The 19,223-nt window shown below is 35.1% G+C and overlaps 1 protein-coding gene across 6 annotated transcripts in view; it reads left to right on the top strand.

Annotated features, from left to right (window-relative positions):
- The window catches only part of DMD (dystrophin), a 1,925,924-nt gene that overhangs the window by 384,392 nt on the left and 1,522,309 nt on the right, over positions 1 to 19,223 (top strand). For all 6 annotated transcript variants that reach the window (XM_036747778.1, XM_036747779.1, XM_036747772.1 and 3 more), the window contains 2 exons: positions 14,683 to 14,828; positions 15,605 to 15,817. In XM_036747778.1, coding sequence (XP_036603673.1) covers positions 14,683 to 14,828; positions 15,605 to 15,817 — 359 coding nt within the window. The remainder of the gene's footprint in view (positions 1 to 14,682; positions 14,829 to 15,604; positions 15,818 to 19,223) is intronic.

The following is a 19,223-nucleotide window of genomic DNA, read 5'->3' as shown; positions in this document are numbered from 1 at the left end:
CAACTTTCAATGACTCAAGCCCCCACCAACCATGTCCTCCTGCCTATCGTTAGGTACCAGAAATTACTCTTCCATTTAACCTCTTAACACTGGGTTGTTTTTACAAAGGATTACTAACTTCAAATATATAGAAAGAACAAACATACAGATAGTACAGTGCCCCTCTCCAAGGCATCCAAGGATTCCCCTAAGGATTGATCTTGAACAAGGTGACTTTCAGTTCTGGCATTCCCTTTTATCTCTCATTGTGTGTGTGTGTGTGTGTGTGTTTGTGTGTGTGTGTGTGTGTGTGTGTCTTGCAAAAACTGACCTAGTAGGGATTTTGTTGTTACTGTATTGTTGTTACACACATAATTTGTTTTTGATTCATAGTTTTCCCTGTCTTCCTCCTTTCATACAGCCAAACTTCCCAGTAGGAACAACAGTTCATAAACTTGGCCCCTCTGCATATTTTCCCACTAACCCCAGCAGATGTACCTTAATGACTAACAATGAATTCCACTCTGTATAGACAGGCTTCCCTCTGCCAGCCTCCAGCCACCTTCTGACAAGAACTGTTAAAGAGAGGATTCAAATCTTTGAAAGCTATTCAGTTTATTACACAAAAATCTAGACACATAAGACTCGACTGAATCTCTTAACACTAAATAAAACCCAATATCACTCCAGCATCACAATGGCTAAATCCTGATTAGTGCAAATAGTGGATTAGTGCAAATAATGAATTCGCTGAATTTCCTGACTTGGTGTATTTGAATTCTCATTATTTAAAGTTACAATTATGTAAAATATGGTAGCTGTTCCAGTATAATAGATCTATGCACTGTGAACTCCAATTGTGTGACCATGAAAGAAGATTCATTATTCACACTAATCAGGACCTAGCTGTAGCACTTACTTACCTGAGCCATAAAGAATAGCATATCCTTCTAGATAATTGAACCTCTCATTTTAATTTGCTGATCTGGAAAAAGTGTCACTCTTAACACTAGTTTTAAATCCTTTCTCAATTAAAAAGAAATAGAATTCTCTGCGTATTTATGTTACTTACCTGTCATTTTTTCTAGGTTTCTCCCAAAATAGTTAATAGGGATGTTTTCCAAAAATTATAAATCAGAAGAGTCTCAATGCCTTTAAATATATACAGCACAGCGTTGTTGTGCTATGATACTTTATTATTAATTTACTTATAAAATCTCACACAAAACCATCTTTATGAAAGATAAAAATAAAGAAATGAAGTTTGTGGCACAATAATTTAGATTTTTATTTTGCTCAAAACTCAGAGTCTGAGTCGGAGGTGCAGGCTGTCATAAAATCTTTGAAAGAAGCCATTAGTGAATGGGTACATGGGTAGAAAATCCATCAAGTCATGGAAGGGTGAGAGTTTTCTCTCTTCTGAAGCTTGAGAGGGTAAATTGGTATTCCCCAAGAGCTAGACTTGGGCTTCCAAAGTATATACTGGAACATTTGCTTATTAGATTCTATTCCATTATATTTTCACACTTATATACCTTGCCATCCCCTGAAAGTATGAAGTGATAAGAGACTTTCAGATAGCCTTGTCACTAGCACTGCTGTAAGCCTTCTCTGGCCATTACTATCAATGGATTACTTGGCAAAGATTTCAGTTCTTAGAAATGCTCTTTTTTTTAGGTGGAAGTGTACATTTTAAATTCAGGTGTCTCTTCCAAGGGACTCAACTTATCCTGTACACTCTTTAATTCTTGTAAAAGTTATTTGAAATGAATTAATTTCATACTTTCATTGGTATTTGCTTTGTCCTACAAGTAAGAGTTTGCTTTATTTGGATGTATTTTCATCTCTTCCATTTCTTTGTGTATATCCGTGTAAATACAGCATGAATATACTTGTTTTCATTGGTATTTGCTTTGTCCTACAAATAAGAGTTTGTTATGTTTGGATGTATTTTTGTCTCTTTCATTTCTTTGTGTATATCCATGTTAATACATCATGAATATACTTATTCCTTCTGTGCTGGGTATAAAAAAATAATTGAAGGTTCTTCTACTCCTACTCCCCCCTTCCAACCCTTGCCTTTAGTGTTTACTAGAACTTATGTTTTGGAGAAGACTATTGTTCTATAGTCAGCAGACATATAAACTCTTGCCTATAGTCCTTTCCTGTGAATCTCTAAGGATCTCAGAAGAAAGTATGAAGTGCGACAGTGAGGACATTGGTTATTTAACAAACAGGAGACTACCAAAATGGAGATATTCTCTCTTTCCTAACCCTATGGATTCCTGAATATAAATAAAACATTCTGGAGGGAACATTGTAAACACTCTCCCCGTTTCTTATTAAAGTACTCTTAAGTTTCTCTGATTGAATAACCAGAGGCTGTTGTCCAACACGTTATTAGCTAATAGTCCTAATTACTTTTATGTCTTTGCGAGGGAAATTTTCCACACAGGACATCTTGTTCTGTTGCCTTCTACTGAACTTCAGGAGTAGTTAATGTTACTTTATTGTTCAATCGTTTCCACTGACCACGGAGGAGCTGATTTTGTTTACCCATTCTTTTAGTTGCTGGGCCTGGAGTCAGAAAGAACTGAGCTCAAATTCTGCCTCAATCACTTGAATAACTCAGCCAAATAACCCTGAGCTGGTCCCAACCTCTGTGTGCCTCAGTTTCCTCAACTATAAAATGGGGATAATAATACCGCATGCTTTCCAAGTTGTTGTGGAGTTCAAATGAAATAAATATTTGTAAAACATTTAGCACAGTGCCTGGTACATGTTTGTTGTTGAATCTTTTCAGTCATATCTGCCTTTTCATGACCCCATTTTGAGGTTTTCTTGGCAAAGATACAGGGGTGGTTTGTCATTTCCTTCTCCAGCTCATTTTACAGATGAAGAAACTGAGGCAAATAGGGTTAAGTGCCTTGCTCAGGCTTACACAGGTCTGAGACCAGATTTGAACACAAGATTATTCTTCCTGACTCCAATCCTAGAAATTTCAAGGCTAATTTGGAATTCTTTATGACAGTATTTTTTAATATCGTCTTAAATGAAAAAGTGAGTGTCATCACTAAAATGACATTTTCCAATTTTTACTACTCCAGTCTTTGTATTGTTTTGCTCATGACAGCAATTTTTTTCTTCATATCAATGGTCAGCAGCTGCTTTTTAAAAATGGTCTTACAGTTCTTTCAACTTCAAGGAACCAATTTCACACTGTAAGAGAATCAGTAGCAGCCTCTCCTAGTGCCAAGTGTTTCTGAGGTCTGTGCTTACTTACTGAGAATCTATTAGGCTGTTTTATAGCATTCTTATTTTTAGTTTTGCAGTTGTTTTGCATTTTTAAAAACATTCATTTTGAAAACATTGAGTTCCAAATTATCTCCCCTCCTCCATCCCCATTCCTTCTCATTGCGAAAGCAAGCAATTTAATATAGGTCATATGTGTAGTGATGCAAAACATTTCCTTATCAATGATGTTATGAAAGAAAACAGAAAAAAACTCAAGAAAAATGAAGAAAGTAAAAAAAGTGTGCTTCAATCTGTATTCAAACACCATCAGTTACTTTTCTGGGGATGGATAGCATTTTTCATAAGTCTTTCGCAGTTGTCTTGAATCATTGTATTGCTGAGAATAGCTAAGTAATTCAAAGCTGATCATCTCACAGTATTGCTGTTATTCTGTATGCAACATATTTCATTTTGCATCAGTTCATGTAAGTCTTTCCAGGTTTTTCTGAGAGCATTGTGCTCATCATTCCTTAGGGCAATATAGTATTCCATCATAATCATATACCACAATGTGTTCAGCCATTCCCCAATAGATGGACAACCCCCCAATTTCCAATTCCCTGCCACCAGGAAAGAGCCGCCATAAATATTTCTGTATACATAGGTCCTTTTCCCCTCCATTTTTTAATCTCTTTTTAGATAGAGACCGAGTAGTGGTATTGCTGGGTCAAAGGGTATGTACAGTTTTATAGTCCTTTGGGCATAATTCCAAATTAAATGTGGATGAACAGAGGGGAAAAATAGTCATATGTGTTATAAATAGAATGTCTCTCGTCCCATATGTCTTTAATTGCATTTCAAGGAGGAAGAGAACTTTATGATTAAAATATCTTTGAGTTTGTCTTTTGGTAAATTATTCTACAAATGAGGGGAAGATTTTAGAAAATTAAAAAAAAAAACCTTCCCCCCGCCCCCAGCAGGCATAGATAGTTATAGAGATTTTCGATGTCGAATTACATGAGCAAAGATCCCCATGGGGAAAGTGCCTCTAGGGTGTATGGGATCTGTGTTCCTCTCCTTCTATGTCTGTACTTCTATGTTTTCTTCGCACTAAAAGTTGACTCTGAATACAGATTGGAACATATAAAACCAGCCCCCAAATGAGTATATTGTTTTCTTCCTGCCTTGGTAGGAAGGCCGTCCAGCCCAGGAGGAGGCATAAGGGAAAGAATCTGAAAAGACATTGTTCCAACATTCCTTTTGGAGTGAGATTAAAGAGAGACTGTGAATAGAAAATCTAGTAAAAAGTGGCATAGAAGCAATGCTAATAATTCATTGCTAATTATTAGTACTTAAATTATAAATGATCCTAATTCATTTTTTCTGTTGTATTTACAAATTAACATGATAAATGATTATTGTAACAAATATAATATATTTAATAAAAATTAAATCAAAGAGTTGGTTTCAGTTAAGCTTTTAAAGAAAATTTGGATACTAAGAGGCATTTCAGAACACGAGATATGGAATGTCTTATGTGAAGAATAACAAAAAGGCTAGCCAGCCTGGAACTCTGAGTGAGTGGAAACTAATATATCCAATTAGTAAGATATTCAATCGATTAACCAACAAATATTCTTGAAGCCCTTGGGCTACTTTCAATACCACCAAAGGGTTTTCTCTACGTACAAAGAATGTTTTCCTCTACATTTTTGAGGGTCTCCTGAAATCCTTTGGGGGCAGCCGGTTGTGCAAGCCTGATTTAAAACCTACTGAGTGCCAGATAGCATACTAAGTACTGGATACAGAGACAAACATGAAACAGTTCCTGCCCTCAAGGAATTGATATTCCTGGCTGGAAAGATAGATTAGAGGCAAGTTGCAGAATGTTTTAGATGTCAGAGTACTTTACCTTAGAGGTAAGAAGCCCCTAAGAGGATAATTATGTAGAGAAGTGATACAATCAGACCAGTGTTTTTTGAAAATCTCTTTGAGAACTGTCTGGAGGAAGGCTTAGAGAGGACAGAGATAAGAAAGGAAGACCAATTGGAAAGTTATGGAATAGTCAATGTAAAATGAGAGTCTGAACTAGGTTGGTGCATATTTGGGTGGAAGGAAGAAGATGGGTGTGAGAGAGTTACTGAGGTAGAATTGATAAGATGTATCAACCAATTGAATATGTAAGGTGTGGGAGAGTGAAGAGTTGAAGACAACTCAAGAAACTTTGGGAGAAGGGTTTGAGTATGATCAGTAATTATAAAATAAAGCAATACAATTAATTGGGATGGAAATAAGGTAGATGTTAGGTACAAGAAATGAATTCTTTTTCACTATATAACTAACATGGATAACTAAGCAATTTGTTGAATTCTATCTTTGATTTACTTTTCTTTAAAAAAAGAAAAGGGAAAATATAATGAGGTCAGTTTTGTGCATAATGTATTCATGATACAATAAGCACTTGATGACATTGAATTGGAGTTAAAGAAAGACTGTGGCTGAAAAGATTTGGGATTCACATGTGTAGTAATCATTATCAAATCCACTGGAGCTAATGAGGTCACACAGAAAACGTAAGAAGTAGAGGGGAGGAGAAGGGAAGGTAAAGAAGGGACAAGGAAGTGAAGGAATGGGAAAGGAAGGGAAAAGAAAGGAAGGGAAGGAAAGAGAGTAGAGAAAAGGAAAGGAGAAAACAAATTCCATCTGAGACCCTTGGAGTGCCCCCATAGTTAGGAGGTGGGATATTGATGATAATGCAGCAGAGGAAACTGGGAAGGAGCAGTCAGATATGTAGGAGAAGAATCAAAAAGAGTAGTGTCATAAAAATCCTCGACAAGGTCATCAATGGTACCAAATATTAGAGATGTTAAGAACCATAAAGATAGAAAAAAGATCATCACATCTGATAATTAAGTGATTATTGGCCACCTCTGCCTTCATCTAAAAGCTTACTTTATCCTTATTTATTAAATTAAAATTAAGTTGACATTAGCACATTTAAAAGTCATCCCTTTCTGGACTTGTCTGGAAAAGAGACTTGAGCAGTTATAGAGTTGAGGACAAACTACTGTAAGAGAGACATTTTGTCATAATGTGAATTTGAAGTTCAATAGCCTAAGTCCTAGAACATGTGGCTTCAAAGTTGAGAAAATCAGAATGAGTTATGGTGAAAAAAATTTTCAGAGGAATAATCTAATTGAGGTCTGTGTGTAAAATGTGGGAAGGAATCTCAGGCCACAAACAAAACCACATTTTTAATTAGCAGGTATTTGGTTCAAATTTATTTCTCACAGCTATGGAACTGGTTGGAAGTCAGGTCCTTTAAGAGCAATAAATCCCAAAGTATCAATGAATATCATGGCATATTTATATATTTCCAGGCATAGAAGGATGATCTCAAGGACAGGAAGCAAGCAGGTTAGAATGAGCTCTGGGTTTCAAGGACACATTTACCTCAGGGTTTATTATCCTGAGAACTGGCTGTGGCATTGAGCAGTAAAGGAATTAAGGAAAATTATACAGTTCATCTGCACAGATGAGTTGAAGTCATCTGTGTTCCATGTGTGAGAATATATGGAGGGAGATAGTCATGTCAGAAAAATAATGACATACCCCTTGAAAGACAACATTTATAACTCCAGGAGTTGACCAGTAGTGGTTTTGGGTAGCAATGAAAAATGGTCATGTCATTTTTATAAGTTTCCAAACAATAACAGTTATCTTATTTTTTAGCCTATTCTCTTTTCTAACATAAGAGAAAAACTATTTGTGCCTTAAGCGATACTATTTTAAGAATTGAGAATAAAAACCAAAACAAAAACAAAAAACCAAAAGCAAAAAGTAAGGCAGATTTTAGGTAGAGGCAACAAATTATTTTCCTATTATAGGAGTAACAGAGATTGTGAAGCAAGTTATCAAATTCTACCTTAAATTTTGTTTTCCTTAAAATTTTCTTCAAGCCTCCTGACTGCTAATGTGCTTTAAGTTCAGCCACTTTACCAAAGTTCAACTTCTAGTTTTAAAAAGTAAAATGAATCCAAATAGGTGCTAATTTTCCTTGTCTTTATCCACATTGTTGGATATGGATAAAAAACTGAACTAACTAAAAAACTTAGCTCACACGATGCTGACAAATCACCTGGGCCTGCCTGAGAGCAGAGAGTTGAAAACACAGAATTAGTTTTCTGTAAATCTGAATATGGTATTGATGTAAAAGCCTCAGATTTTAGAGTCTATAGAATTGGGTTGACATTTCAGGTTGGCCACATAGATAATTTCTTGTGTCTCCTCTAAGACTGTGATTATGTGAACACCTAAAAAATAACAGTAAATCTTTCAAAGCAAAAGATTCCAATTTCTATATATACCTGAAGAAATCACAGATCTGGACCCAGTTTTGATAACATTAACAATTGTGTCAAAATTCCAAAACACGAATATTCTGTGATTCATAGATGCAGAATTAGAAACAACTTGCATTCCCCTAGTTCAACATCCTTGTATTTTAGATTATGAAACTGAATCCCAGAGATAAAATTACTTTCCCACAGTCATATAGGGGGTGACAGAGGCAGAATTAGAACTCAGGTCTTCTGATGATTCCATTTATGGCACTTCTTCCCCTGTAACTGCCTCCCAATGTTTTCTATTAAAGTTGATGAGAAAAAGACAGAGGGGGAGATATCATTAAGATATTAGTGGAATGCACAGTCTTTCCTTTAGTTATGTCTTAGTATGCACCCATCACTAGCCTGTCTTCTATTTCATTCATATATTTCTTTGATGAAAATTAAATTATTCACCACCTGTGCATTACACTTGCCCACTCTGCATGACAACTAGAAAGTTTTATGCCTAAACTAAGTACTATAAGCCACATGTATGGCACCCACTCATTTGAGGAGTGAGAATAGCACAAGATTCCTGCATGAGAGGTGGGGAAAAATTCAACCTATCTTGACATCTTGCACCTTGCTATTTTTTAAACTTATCCTTGATAATGATACAGTACTAAAGAATTGTGATAGCTATTCAGAAATCTCTAATTTAGGCAAACTCTGGTTGCTCTACCATGGTTAAATCTCTACTGATGACTAAGGTGCCTTTGTGTATGTCTTTTCAGGAATCAAGTCTATATTAACATTGTGCTTGGGTCCAGAATAGCATCAAGAATCAATAATCAAGAGTATGAAAAAGTCACAAATGTTATTAAAATAACCCTCAGTCTGGTTCCATTTAGATTTATATAGCCTTTTATATTTTCTTGAACATGGGGAAATGTTACTTAAGAAGAGTAGGAAAGTATGTGATGTATTACGTCACAAACTCTTATATAGTCAGTTATTTTTTCAAGGTGAATCTTTTGTATTATAAACTCGAGTATTGTGGGCAATTTTTTCAAAGTGAATCTCAGACTTTTAAAATAATATCCTTGAAGCAGGATCACAATTGATTCTCATACTTTGAGTATGAGAATTGAAAGATATTCCTTGTAAATTCAATCAGGATTCTTCTTAGTACTACTCAATGTACTCAAATTACTCAAAGTACTCAAATTATCTGTAAAATTAGGGTTTGGGACTAGATATTTCTGTATTTAAGGTCCCTTCAGCTCCCAAGTTGAATTATTTTATGTCTATATTATTCTTCATCTGTATATGCACAGCACTATGTACATAGGACATACTTAACATAGTAAATATTAATTGAGTTTTATTAAGTCAAGGTGAGGAGAATGATTCAGCCTTGTGATTTTTGGCACAAAAAATATATTTTTGGACTTCTGGGAGCCAAGGATCAGAGAAGAAGCAGTAAATCATCATAACACTCTCATATTCAGATCCAAAAAACCATAAAATAGCACCCCAAAAAAATCCAGGATCAGCAGAACCAACAAAAAGACAGGTTGAAACAGTCTTTGAGACCAAGAAGCCTGGAAGATCATCAAGAAAGGCTTGTCTCACTGGGGTAAAGGAGGAGAACAGTTCAGGACAAGAAACATCCCAGCAAGCTAGCAGCACCCCACTGCTGCCCACCAAGCAAACCATTAGTAGGAACCTGCTGACTCTAGCTCTAAGAACCACTACACATTTCAGCATAAACTTTGGCAAACAGGCAGCCTCCAGCTGCCAAACTGCCACATACTTCATTGTTGCTAGGGAAAATGCAGAAACATCTTGCCAGCCTCAGTGCATTGCATGCTAGACAAAAGCACTAGGACCACAGCTCAGCACTGGGTAAGCTGCCAAACCCCTACAGTCTCCAGCAGCACCAACCCTCCCCAACCCCTGCACCACACACACACCATCCCGTCATCACAGCACCAGACACAAGAGTCCCCTGTGGTCCTCAAGGCAGCATTAGTGTAGCACCAGGTAAATATCCAGGGCCTGCAGTCTCTAGCACAAGAAACCTGAGACAATGCCCCTTCTACCTTGGGAGCAGAGTTCCAATTTAAAAGAAAGGATAAAAGGCCAAAAAAGATGAGCAGAAAACAACAACCAAAAAAGAATCTGACCATAGAAAATTATTATGGTGATAGGGAAGATCAAGACACAAACTCAGAAGATAATAACAATGTCAAAACACCTATAGGCAAAACCCCAAAGAAAAATGGGAAGTGGTCTCAAGCCCAGAAAGAACTCATGGAAGAGCTCAAAAAGGAGATTAAAAATCATATAATAAAAGTAGAAGAAAAATTGGGAAAAGAAATGTGATACAAGAAAATTATGAAAAAAAGAGTCAACAGCTTAGAAAAAGAAGACAACTGCTTAAAAAGTAGAATTGGTCAAATGGAAAAGGAGATACAAAAATCCACTGATGAAATCAAATCCTTAAAAGTTAGAATTGGGAAAATGGATGCTAATGACTCTATGAAACATCAAGAACCAATCAAAGAAATTCAAAAGAATGAAAAAAAGAGAAAATGTAAAATACCCCATGGGAAAAACAACTGACCTGGAAAATAGATCCAGGAGAGACCATGTCACAATCATTGACCTACCTGAAAACCAGAATCAAAAGGAGGCCCTGGACAGCTTCTTTCAAGAAATTATCAAGGAAAACTGCCCTACTGTCCTGGAACCAGAGGGCAAAATAGGCATCGAAAGAATCCACCGATCACCTCAGGAAAGAGATCCCAAAATGAAAACTCTAAGGAACATTATATCCAAATTACAAAAGGCTCAGGTCAAGGGAAAAATATTGCAAGTAACCAGAAAGAAACAATTCGTATATCAGGGAGCCACAATCAGGATTACACAGGATTTAGCAGCTGTAGCATTAAAAGATTGGAGGTTATGGAATATGATATTCCAGAAGCAGAAGATAAAGGAGCTAGGACTACAACCCAGAATCACCTACTCAGGGAAATTACTTCAAGGAAAAATGGTCATTCAATGAAATAGAAGGCTTTCAAACTTTCATAAGAAGACCAGAATTAAGCCAAAAATTTGACCTCTAATATCAAGACCCAAGAGAAGCATAAACCTGGAAAATGGGGAAAGAAAACATAAAGGACCCAATAGAACTTAACTGTTTACATCCCTGCATGGGAAGATGACTTATAATTCTTAAAAATTGTATCACTAATAGTATAGCTAGAAAAATATACAAAGAGGATATGGGGACAAGGTGAATTTGAGGGAATAAATAAAAATAAGGGATGAGAAAGAGGAGTACACTGGATGTAGAAGGAGGAGAGAGGTAGAATGGTGTAAATTATTTCCCATGAAAAGATGCAAAAGACCTATTATAGTGGAGTGGAAACTGGGAGGGTGGGCAATGGGCATTTCTTGAACCCCTTACTCTCATCAGTATTGGTGCAAAGAGTGAATAATATACACAATCAATTGAACATAGAACTCTATCTTACCCAACAGTGTAGTAAAAGGGGAGGAGATTAAGTAAAGGGCAGAGGGGTGGAACTGAGAGAAGGGAGGGAAGATTGGGGGAGGTGGTAGACAGAAGGAAAGCCCTGGTGAGGAGGAAAAGGGTGAAAGGAGAGAAAGGACAAACAGGAGGAAAAGTAGGATGGAGGAAAATGCACAGTTAGAAATCATAACTGTGAGTGGGAATGGGATGAACTCAACCATAAGACAGAAGCAGACAGAAGAGTGAATAAAAATTCAAAATCCTACAATATGTTCTTTACAGGAAACATACTTGAAGGAGAGAGACATGTACAGAGTAAAGGTTAGGAGTTGGAGCAGAAACTCCTATGCTTCAGTTCAAGTAAGAAAAAAATAGCAGGGTTAGCTATCATGTTCTCAGACAAAGTAAAAGCAAAAATAGACCTAATTAAAATAGATAAGGAAGGAAACTACAACTTGATAAAAGGTATCATAGACAATGAAGTAATATCAATACTAACATTGATGCACCAAGTGGTATAGCATCCAAATTCGTACAGGGGAAGCTAAGTGAGTTACAGGAAGAAATAAACAGCAAAATTATATTAGTGGGGACCTCAGCAATCTGCTCTAAGAATTCAATCAATCCAACCAAAAAATAAACAAGAAACTAAGAAGATAAATAGAATATTAGAAAATTTAGATATGACAGACCTTTGGAAAAAACTGAATGTGAACAGAAAGGAATATACCTTTGTCTCAGCAGCACATGGCACCTACATAAAAATTGACAATGTATTAGGGCATAATACATCAAAATCAATTGTAGAAAGGCAGAAATATTAAATGTATTCTTTTCAGATTATAATGCAATAAAAATTCTATTCAGCAAAGGGCAGTGGAAAGAAAGATTAAAAATTAATTGGAAACTAAACAGACTAGTCCTAAAGAGTAAGTGTGTCAAAAAACAAATCATAGAAACAATCTTTAATTTCATTAAAGAGAATGACAACAATACAACATTACCAAAATTTGTGCAATATAGCTAAAGCAGTACTTAGGGGAAAGTATATGTCTCTAAATTCTTATATCAACAAAACAGAAAAAAGAACAGATTAACGAATTGGACATGAAACTTAAAAAATAGAAAAAGAACACAATGAAAATCCCCAATTGAGCACCAATTGGAAATTCTGAAAATCAAAGGTGAGATTAATTAGATTGAAAGATGAAGAAATCAAAGCTATCTTTAGGCATACGAAAAAGTGATCTAAATCACTTTTGATTAGAGAAATGCAAATCAAAACAACCCTGAGGTACCACCTCACACCCATCAGATTGGCTAATATGACAAAAAAAAGGAAAATATAAATGTTGGAAAGAATGTGAGACTATGGGGACACTAATGCACTTTTGGTGGAGCTGTGAACTTATCCAGCCATTCTGGAGAGCAATGTGGAACTATGCCCAAAAGACTGTAAAACTGTGCATACCCTTTGATCCAGCAATGCCACTACTAGGTCTGTATCCTAAGTGATCATAAAAATGGAAAAGGATCCATATTTACAAAAATATTTATAGCAGCTCTTTTGTGGTAGCAAAGAATTGGAAATTGGGGAGATGCCCATCAATTAAGAAATGGCTGAACAAACTGTGGTATATGAATATAATGGAATACTACTGTGCAATAAGAAATGATGAACAGGCAGATTTCAGAAAAATCTGGAAAGACTTGTATGAACTGATGCAAAGTGAAATGAGCAGAGCCAGGAAAACATTGTACATAGTGTCAGCAACATTGTGTGATGATCAACTATGAATGACTCAGCTCTTCTCAGCAATCCAGGGATCAAAGACAAGTACAAAGGACTCATGCAGGAAAATGCTATCTACATCCAGATAAAGATCTGATGGACTCTGGATGCAGTATGAAGCATACTTTTTTCACTTCATTTTTTTCATGTTTTTCTTATGATCTTACGATCTGTTTCTTCTTTCACAACTGTGACTACTATGTAAATATGTTTTACACATTTATAACCTTTATGAAATTTCCTACCATTTCAGTAAGAGGGGAGGAGAGGGAGGGAGAGAGGGAGGAATAAAAATCTGAAACACAAAGCCTTGTAAAAGTGAATTCTAAAAATTGTTTTGACATACAATTGGGGAAAAAGTAAATACTATTAAATACATATATGTGTATATACATATATGTGTATATATGTATAAATATATGTGTGTGTGTATATATATATATATATATTGAGAGAGAGAGAGAGAGAGAGAGAGAGAGAGAGAGAGAGAGAGAGAGAGATGTATGTTCTTTTTATACTTGTCCTATTGGCAAGAGCTAAGGAAAGAAAGAAATGTGAATTTTAGATTAGAATCTCAACACTTATTATTTCTGATTCTTGCTTATTGCAGTCTATGGAACCTAAGGTTTTTGGTAGCATATTGTAAGAAAAAGAACAAAAGAACTTTGGGTTTGGAATCAGAGATACTGGCTGTGTGACCATGGGCAAATCACCACCCCTCTTATCCATAGTTTCATCATTACAAAATGTGGATAATAGCATTCACACTACCTACCTGATAGGGTTGCTATAAGAAAAAAATGAACAATAAAACATCATAGAAATATGAGCTATTACTATTATCATTATTATTAATACCAGTCTCTACCTCGGTTTCTTTTGTCTCTAGTATGAGGGACATGCTTTATGCCAAGATATGTGTTTGTCTATGTATACATGTATACACACACATTTTTATATTTATGCATATTTGAGGAGGCATGTTAGTAATCCATACTTTCTCACTTTTGAAGTACCACAAAAGTTACCCTGCATCTTTTTCAGCTGTCTTTTCGGTCTTCATTTCTGAAATAAGACGAATTGTGAAGGGCAGAAGTGAGCAACTGAGCTAATGAATTGCTTATGTCTCTAGCAGATGTTATCTACTTAAGACATCTGCAATGTCAGTTTAATGGGTATAATCCAATAAAATCAAACTTAAATTTCTCTGTTACATTAACATTATATGATTTAACAGATGTACTAAAATGAAAATTGCCTTCAATAGATACTTTAAAGACATTAACATTGGCTATAAAAATGATTATTCCCCTCTGACAAGGGTACTAAAAATTAAATTTTAACATTGAAAGGAGATAATGTTAGAAAATAAGACAACAGTCTTGCTGAGACAACCTGATGTCTTCACAAATTGATGTTTTTCTATTGGACACATATTTTAGTTGGGATACTTCATGCACTTTTAGGATAATGTTAGAACCAGCTCCCTCCAATATGCCAATGGATCTATGATCTCATCAGTGTGGGTATTCCCTCCAGTGATGTATATCATACCCTATCCACACTTGACAATCCTGTAGCACTGTTTCCCTTATGTAAAAATATATTTAGATTTAAAATAAAGGCAAAATCACAAGTAAAAGCAAATGGAATATATTAAAGTAGTTAGAAAAAAATGAACATTTTCCAGTCTCTTTGATCTCAATTTTTAAAAATGACTTTTTTTTTGCTGACAACTTTTGAGAACATAATAACAACTTTGAAGGAATTTAATTTTTTTCTCATTTTCCCCCCTTTGGATGAAGCTTTGGACAGTTTACCTCCTACACATTACCTGGAAATGATGAGTACTATACTTACATGTATCCAGAAGTCAGAAACCAAACTCTCTATACCTCAGGTAACTGTCACTGAATATGAAATCATGGAGCAGAGACTCAGGGAGTTAAAGGTATGTATCTATTTCATGCTCACAAATAACAAATTATGGGAACATTCTGTTGAATGATACAAAGAAATTCTGGATGACAATTTACTAATGTCGACTAAATAATAATGCAAAGTACTGTAGATTGTATTTAACCCCTTGAAACAAGCTATAGTCTTAAACTCTTTCTAGATAAGAAATAAAAGCTGTTCTTGAAGTTATCTGTAGTAAATAAAGATCAGGCATTTGCTTTATAGGTTAATAAGTATTTTCAGAGAAATATTCAATTAGATTTTTGGAAAAAAAATAGATTTTTTTTCTTTGAATTTTATTGTAATTCTTATCACATTTCCACTTAGACAGGAGCAAAAGGAATTCCACCTGTAAAATGTAGAGCTGTCTTTCTCCCTCCTTTTATCAGTCCTTCTTTCTCTTTGATCCTTCCTTCCTTCCTTCTTTCCTTTCTTCCATCCCTCCTTCTTTCCGTCTCTGCTTTCTTCCTTTGTTCCTTCTTTCTTTAGTTCCTTCTTTCCTTTCTTCCTCCTTTCTATTCATCTTCTCTCCCTGCTTCCCTCTTTTCCTCCCTGCCTCCTTTCCTTGTGTTTCTATTATATGTAAAAATGATATATAAGTTATATTCATCATGAAAAAAATAAAAATTAAATTACTGTTTAAAACAATAATTTTATAACTAAGATTTTGTGTAATTTACCCATACTTAAGTATCATTTTAAAATGTGATTTTTTAAAGTAAGACTGTATATTTTTTAAAAAATTTTCCATTAATTTCCTCCTCACAGGCTTTGCAAAGTTCTCTTCAAGAGCAACAGCCAGGTCTGAATCTACTCAGCACAACAGTGGAAGAGATGTCAATAAAAGCCCCCCCAGAAATTAATAAAAAATATCAGTTAGAACTTGAGGGGATACAGACCCGTTGGAAGAAGTTATCATCTCAGCTGATGGAACACTGCCAAAAACTAGAAGAACAGATGACTAAACTGCAACAATTCCAGGTTATCAGAGATTTTTCTTCCTCTGTCCTTCCTTTCCGCCCTGCCCTTTTTGACTCTACTCTCCACTGCTAGATCTGTTCTGTGAAGCTTAGTCAGATGGGCACATGACCTCCAAAGTTCTTCCAAACCACATCTAAAATATCAAATTCCTTTTTCAAGAGGGAAGCCAATTAGGCATATTTCTGTGCCAACTTCTCATTAAAAACAGTAATTTGGCTTCTACTTAATATTTTCTTGAAAATCAACCAGTACTCTCATCAATGTCCTCTTCACTTAGTTTTATTTTTTTTAATTTAGCCAAATAGCTTTAATGTCTTTAAAAATCATCTAATTTTCTTTATCATTGTGTTTTCTTTTGTTAGAATATGGATATTGCCTTTCTCATAGAAAGTTGATATTTAAATATTGTGATCTGTTTTTATATGAGTTCTTCAAATGAAATTATCCACAACATGAATTATTCCATTGTTGGCTGATATTGTTATATCAGGCAATTTTAGTTTTGACTTTTATGTACATTTTTTGAGTTTTTCACAAAGTTCATAGCCAACACGAATGTCCTCCAATGCTTGCTTATTTGATTCTGGTACCTTTAAAAACTTCCACTTGGTCAGTTTACTTAGATATAGTCTGTTCCTCAAACAATGGACATAATCTGTTGTTGGGTCCATATTCAAGGTGTTCCCAATTTGGTCCAACATGTAGGGACTTATATTCTGCTAGCATTAACTTACAATCACCTTCTGACTTTGAGGCATTGCTTCTACTTTTGTTCAATACCTGTTATTGTGGCCAAAAAACGCTCATGTGCTAGGTTAAGCACTTTCTATCAACAGATTATTTGTTCTAGAACTATTCTCTTTTTATATATGGCATTCTTTCCCTATTTTTGCATCTGCTGGGGATCTTCTGTGTTAGAAATTTGTTTCTCATGGGACCTTCTCAATGAAGAATATTAATACCTTCTTGTCTGTGATATCAGAAATGGAAAACCAAATCGATATATTTCTCCCAGCACGTCTGCTTGTTTCTATGAAACATCTCACTTCTATATAGCCGCTCAACCTTGGTGTGTGGAATTGGTCAATTTTTTAAAAATTAGTTAATTTTATTTTTATGAATCATTATTCTCTGTCATTTCTATTTCCTCTCCTCTATTCCCCCTTCCCCATCTTGCCTATTAAACAAAAAAAGGAAGAAATATAAAAATATATACATAATAAATATACATAGTCCAGGAATACTAATTCCACATTGGCCATGTCCAAAAATGCATATTTCCCTCTTCATCTCTAATCCATCACTTCTCAGGCATGAGGTGAAAAGCCTGCTTTGTCTTTGGTCCTGTAGAATCATGGTTTTTCAGGCTTGAAAGTTGTTTTTCTTCATAATGTTGGTATTGTATAAATTATTCCACCAGATTTGTTCATTCTGCATCAATTTATAGAGGTCTTCTAACTGTCCTCTGAAACTGTCAGTTTTTTTTTTATTTCCTACAGTGCAATTATATTCTTTTGTATTCATTTACCATAATTTGTTTAGCCATTGCCAGGTGAATCTCCATTAGTTTGTCATTGTGAGAAAAGCTGTTATAAAATTTTTGTACATATGTAAGATGGATTACTTTGGAGGAATGAAGGAGAGAGAGTTTGGTATAGCCTGAGTTCCTTTTATCTAGAGCATTGCTCTCTTTCCTCCTTCCACTGAGTGTGATGATCAGTGAACCCAATTTCAGGACCCTCTGTAATCTGTGCCCACCAGAGATCCACTTGTATCCTTGTCACACTGTTTGATGATGTTCTTAAGTCTTTCCCCTCCTTTGGTCCCTTACCCAAGTGTCTCAAGGTAACTACTTTCCCTTGTGGGAGGCAAAGTAGCCCACTAGTAAGAAGAAGGAGAGCCTATTGCTTTTGGCATTATCATTTACTTTGCTTTCTTATGGAAATCTGTAAGTTCCTTTTTTTAAAAGCAGCTATACAGCCTGGGCTACCTTCTAATTGCACTATACATGCACATGGAGCCCTAGACTCCTATAAACATTGTTCTTGTTATCCTAGAATAAAATGTGTCCATTGTAAATAAAGCATGAATTTTCTTTATACTATTCCAACAAGTAATCATTTATCCTATAAGGAGACAATACTGCTTAGTAGAAGAGGATTGGACTAACAGTTATTTCTTCCACTAACTACTTGGGTCACCTTTGGTGGATTCACTTTATTTCTCTAGATTCATTTCCTCAAATGTAGCAGTATAGTATGTACAGTAAATGATATCAATTTGAGTGGACAATATGTAGATTTCCCATTAATGCCAACATTTTTACTGGCTATCCATCTTGTTTGGAATTTTTTCCCTCCTCATCTATTTCTTGGCTTTCTGGCACTTCCTTCAGTTTCCAGCTAAAAGCTCAAATTTTACAAGAAGCATTTCTTGATCCTAATTAATGACTTACTCCTGTTGGTTTTCTCCAGTGGATTATGTATATATCTTGTTGGTATACAACTGTTTGTTCAGTGTCTTCTCTATTAAACTGTGAGCTCTTTGAGAACAGGGATAGGTTGTGTGTGAGTGTGTGTGTATGTTGTTTTGTTTTGTTTTTACCTTTCTTCATATTCCCAGTATTTAGCATATTCTTAATAAAATGCTTATTGGCATTCTATGATATCGTGACTTCCAGTGATTAAGGTCTATGGAGCAGCCCATTCTATTTTTGAGATGGCTCTAATTATTAGGTAGTTCTTCTTCAGGATGTGCCAAAAGTTATATTACTGTTGTTCCAATTCATTGATCTGAGTTATGTTCTCTGGAACCATACAGAATAAAGTTAATACCTTCTCTATGTCACAGTTCTTAAAATGTTAAAGATCACAGATGTTATTCCTGAATATCATGCATTTTTCAATATGATGAATACTCAGTTGTCTTTGTCAGTTTGTATACAGTTTTACCCTGAGTAACTTCTTACATTTTTATAGCTAAGAATGGCTCCTATATTTTAAATGCTGTTGGTGAGAAACTAGGTTATGTTCATTCAACTATGAGTATAAACTCTCCTGATGTTGAAAAGGAAGATTGTTTTTAAATACAGTGAATCAAGAAGTTTCATAACTATGACTATGGCAGGTTTTACAGTTTTTACCCATTGCTAGTCTGTGTCATATTCATTCGAAGTAAAAGCCTGCATACTTCATTATATTACCACATATATACTTTGTTAGCATCTGTTGGAAAAGAATTCCAATGAGTCAACTTTTTTAAAGAGATAGCTATGAGTAATTATTGTTTAATTTGAATTTTTGAGGGGAGGATAGGAATGTCAATTTCTGTGTTGGCATATATTTTAAGAGATATTTTGAAATTATATACACACATATGTATGCAATATTTTAAAATATTGAGAACC

The sequence above is a fragment of the Trichosurus vulpecula genome, chromosome 2, assembly GCF_011100635.1.
Source record: "Trichosurus vulpecula isolate mTriVul1 chromosome 2, mTriVul1.pri, whole genome shotgun sequence".
NCBI classification, from domain to species: domain Eukaryota; kingdom Metazoa; phylum Chordata; class Mammalia; order Diprotodontia; family Phalangeridae; genus Trichosurus; species Trichosurus vulpecula.
The sequence above is the reverse complement of the archived record's forward strand: the minus strand, read 5'-3'. Positions and strand labels throughout refer to the sequence as shown.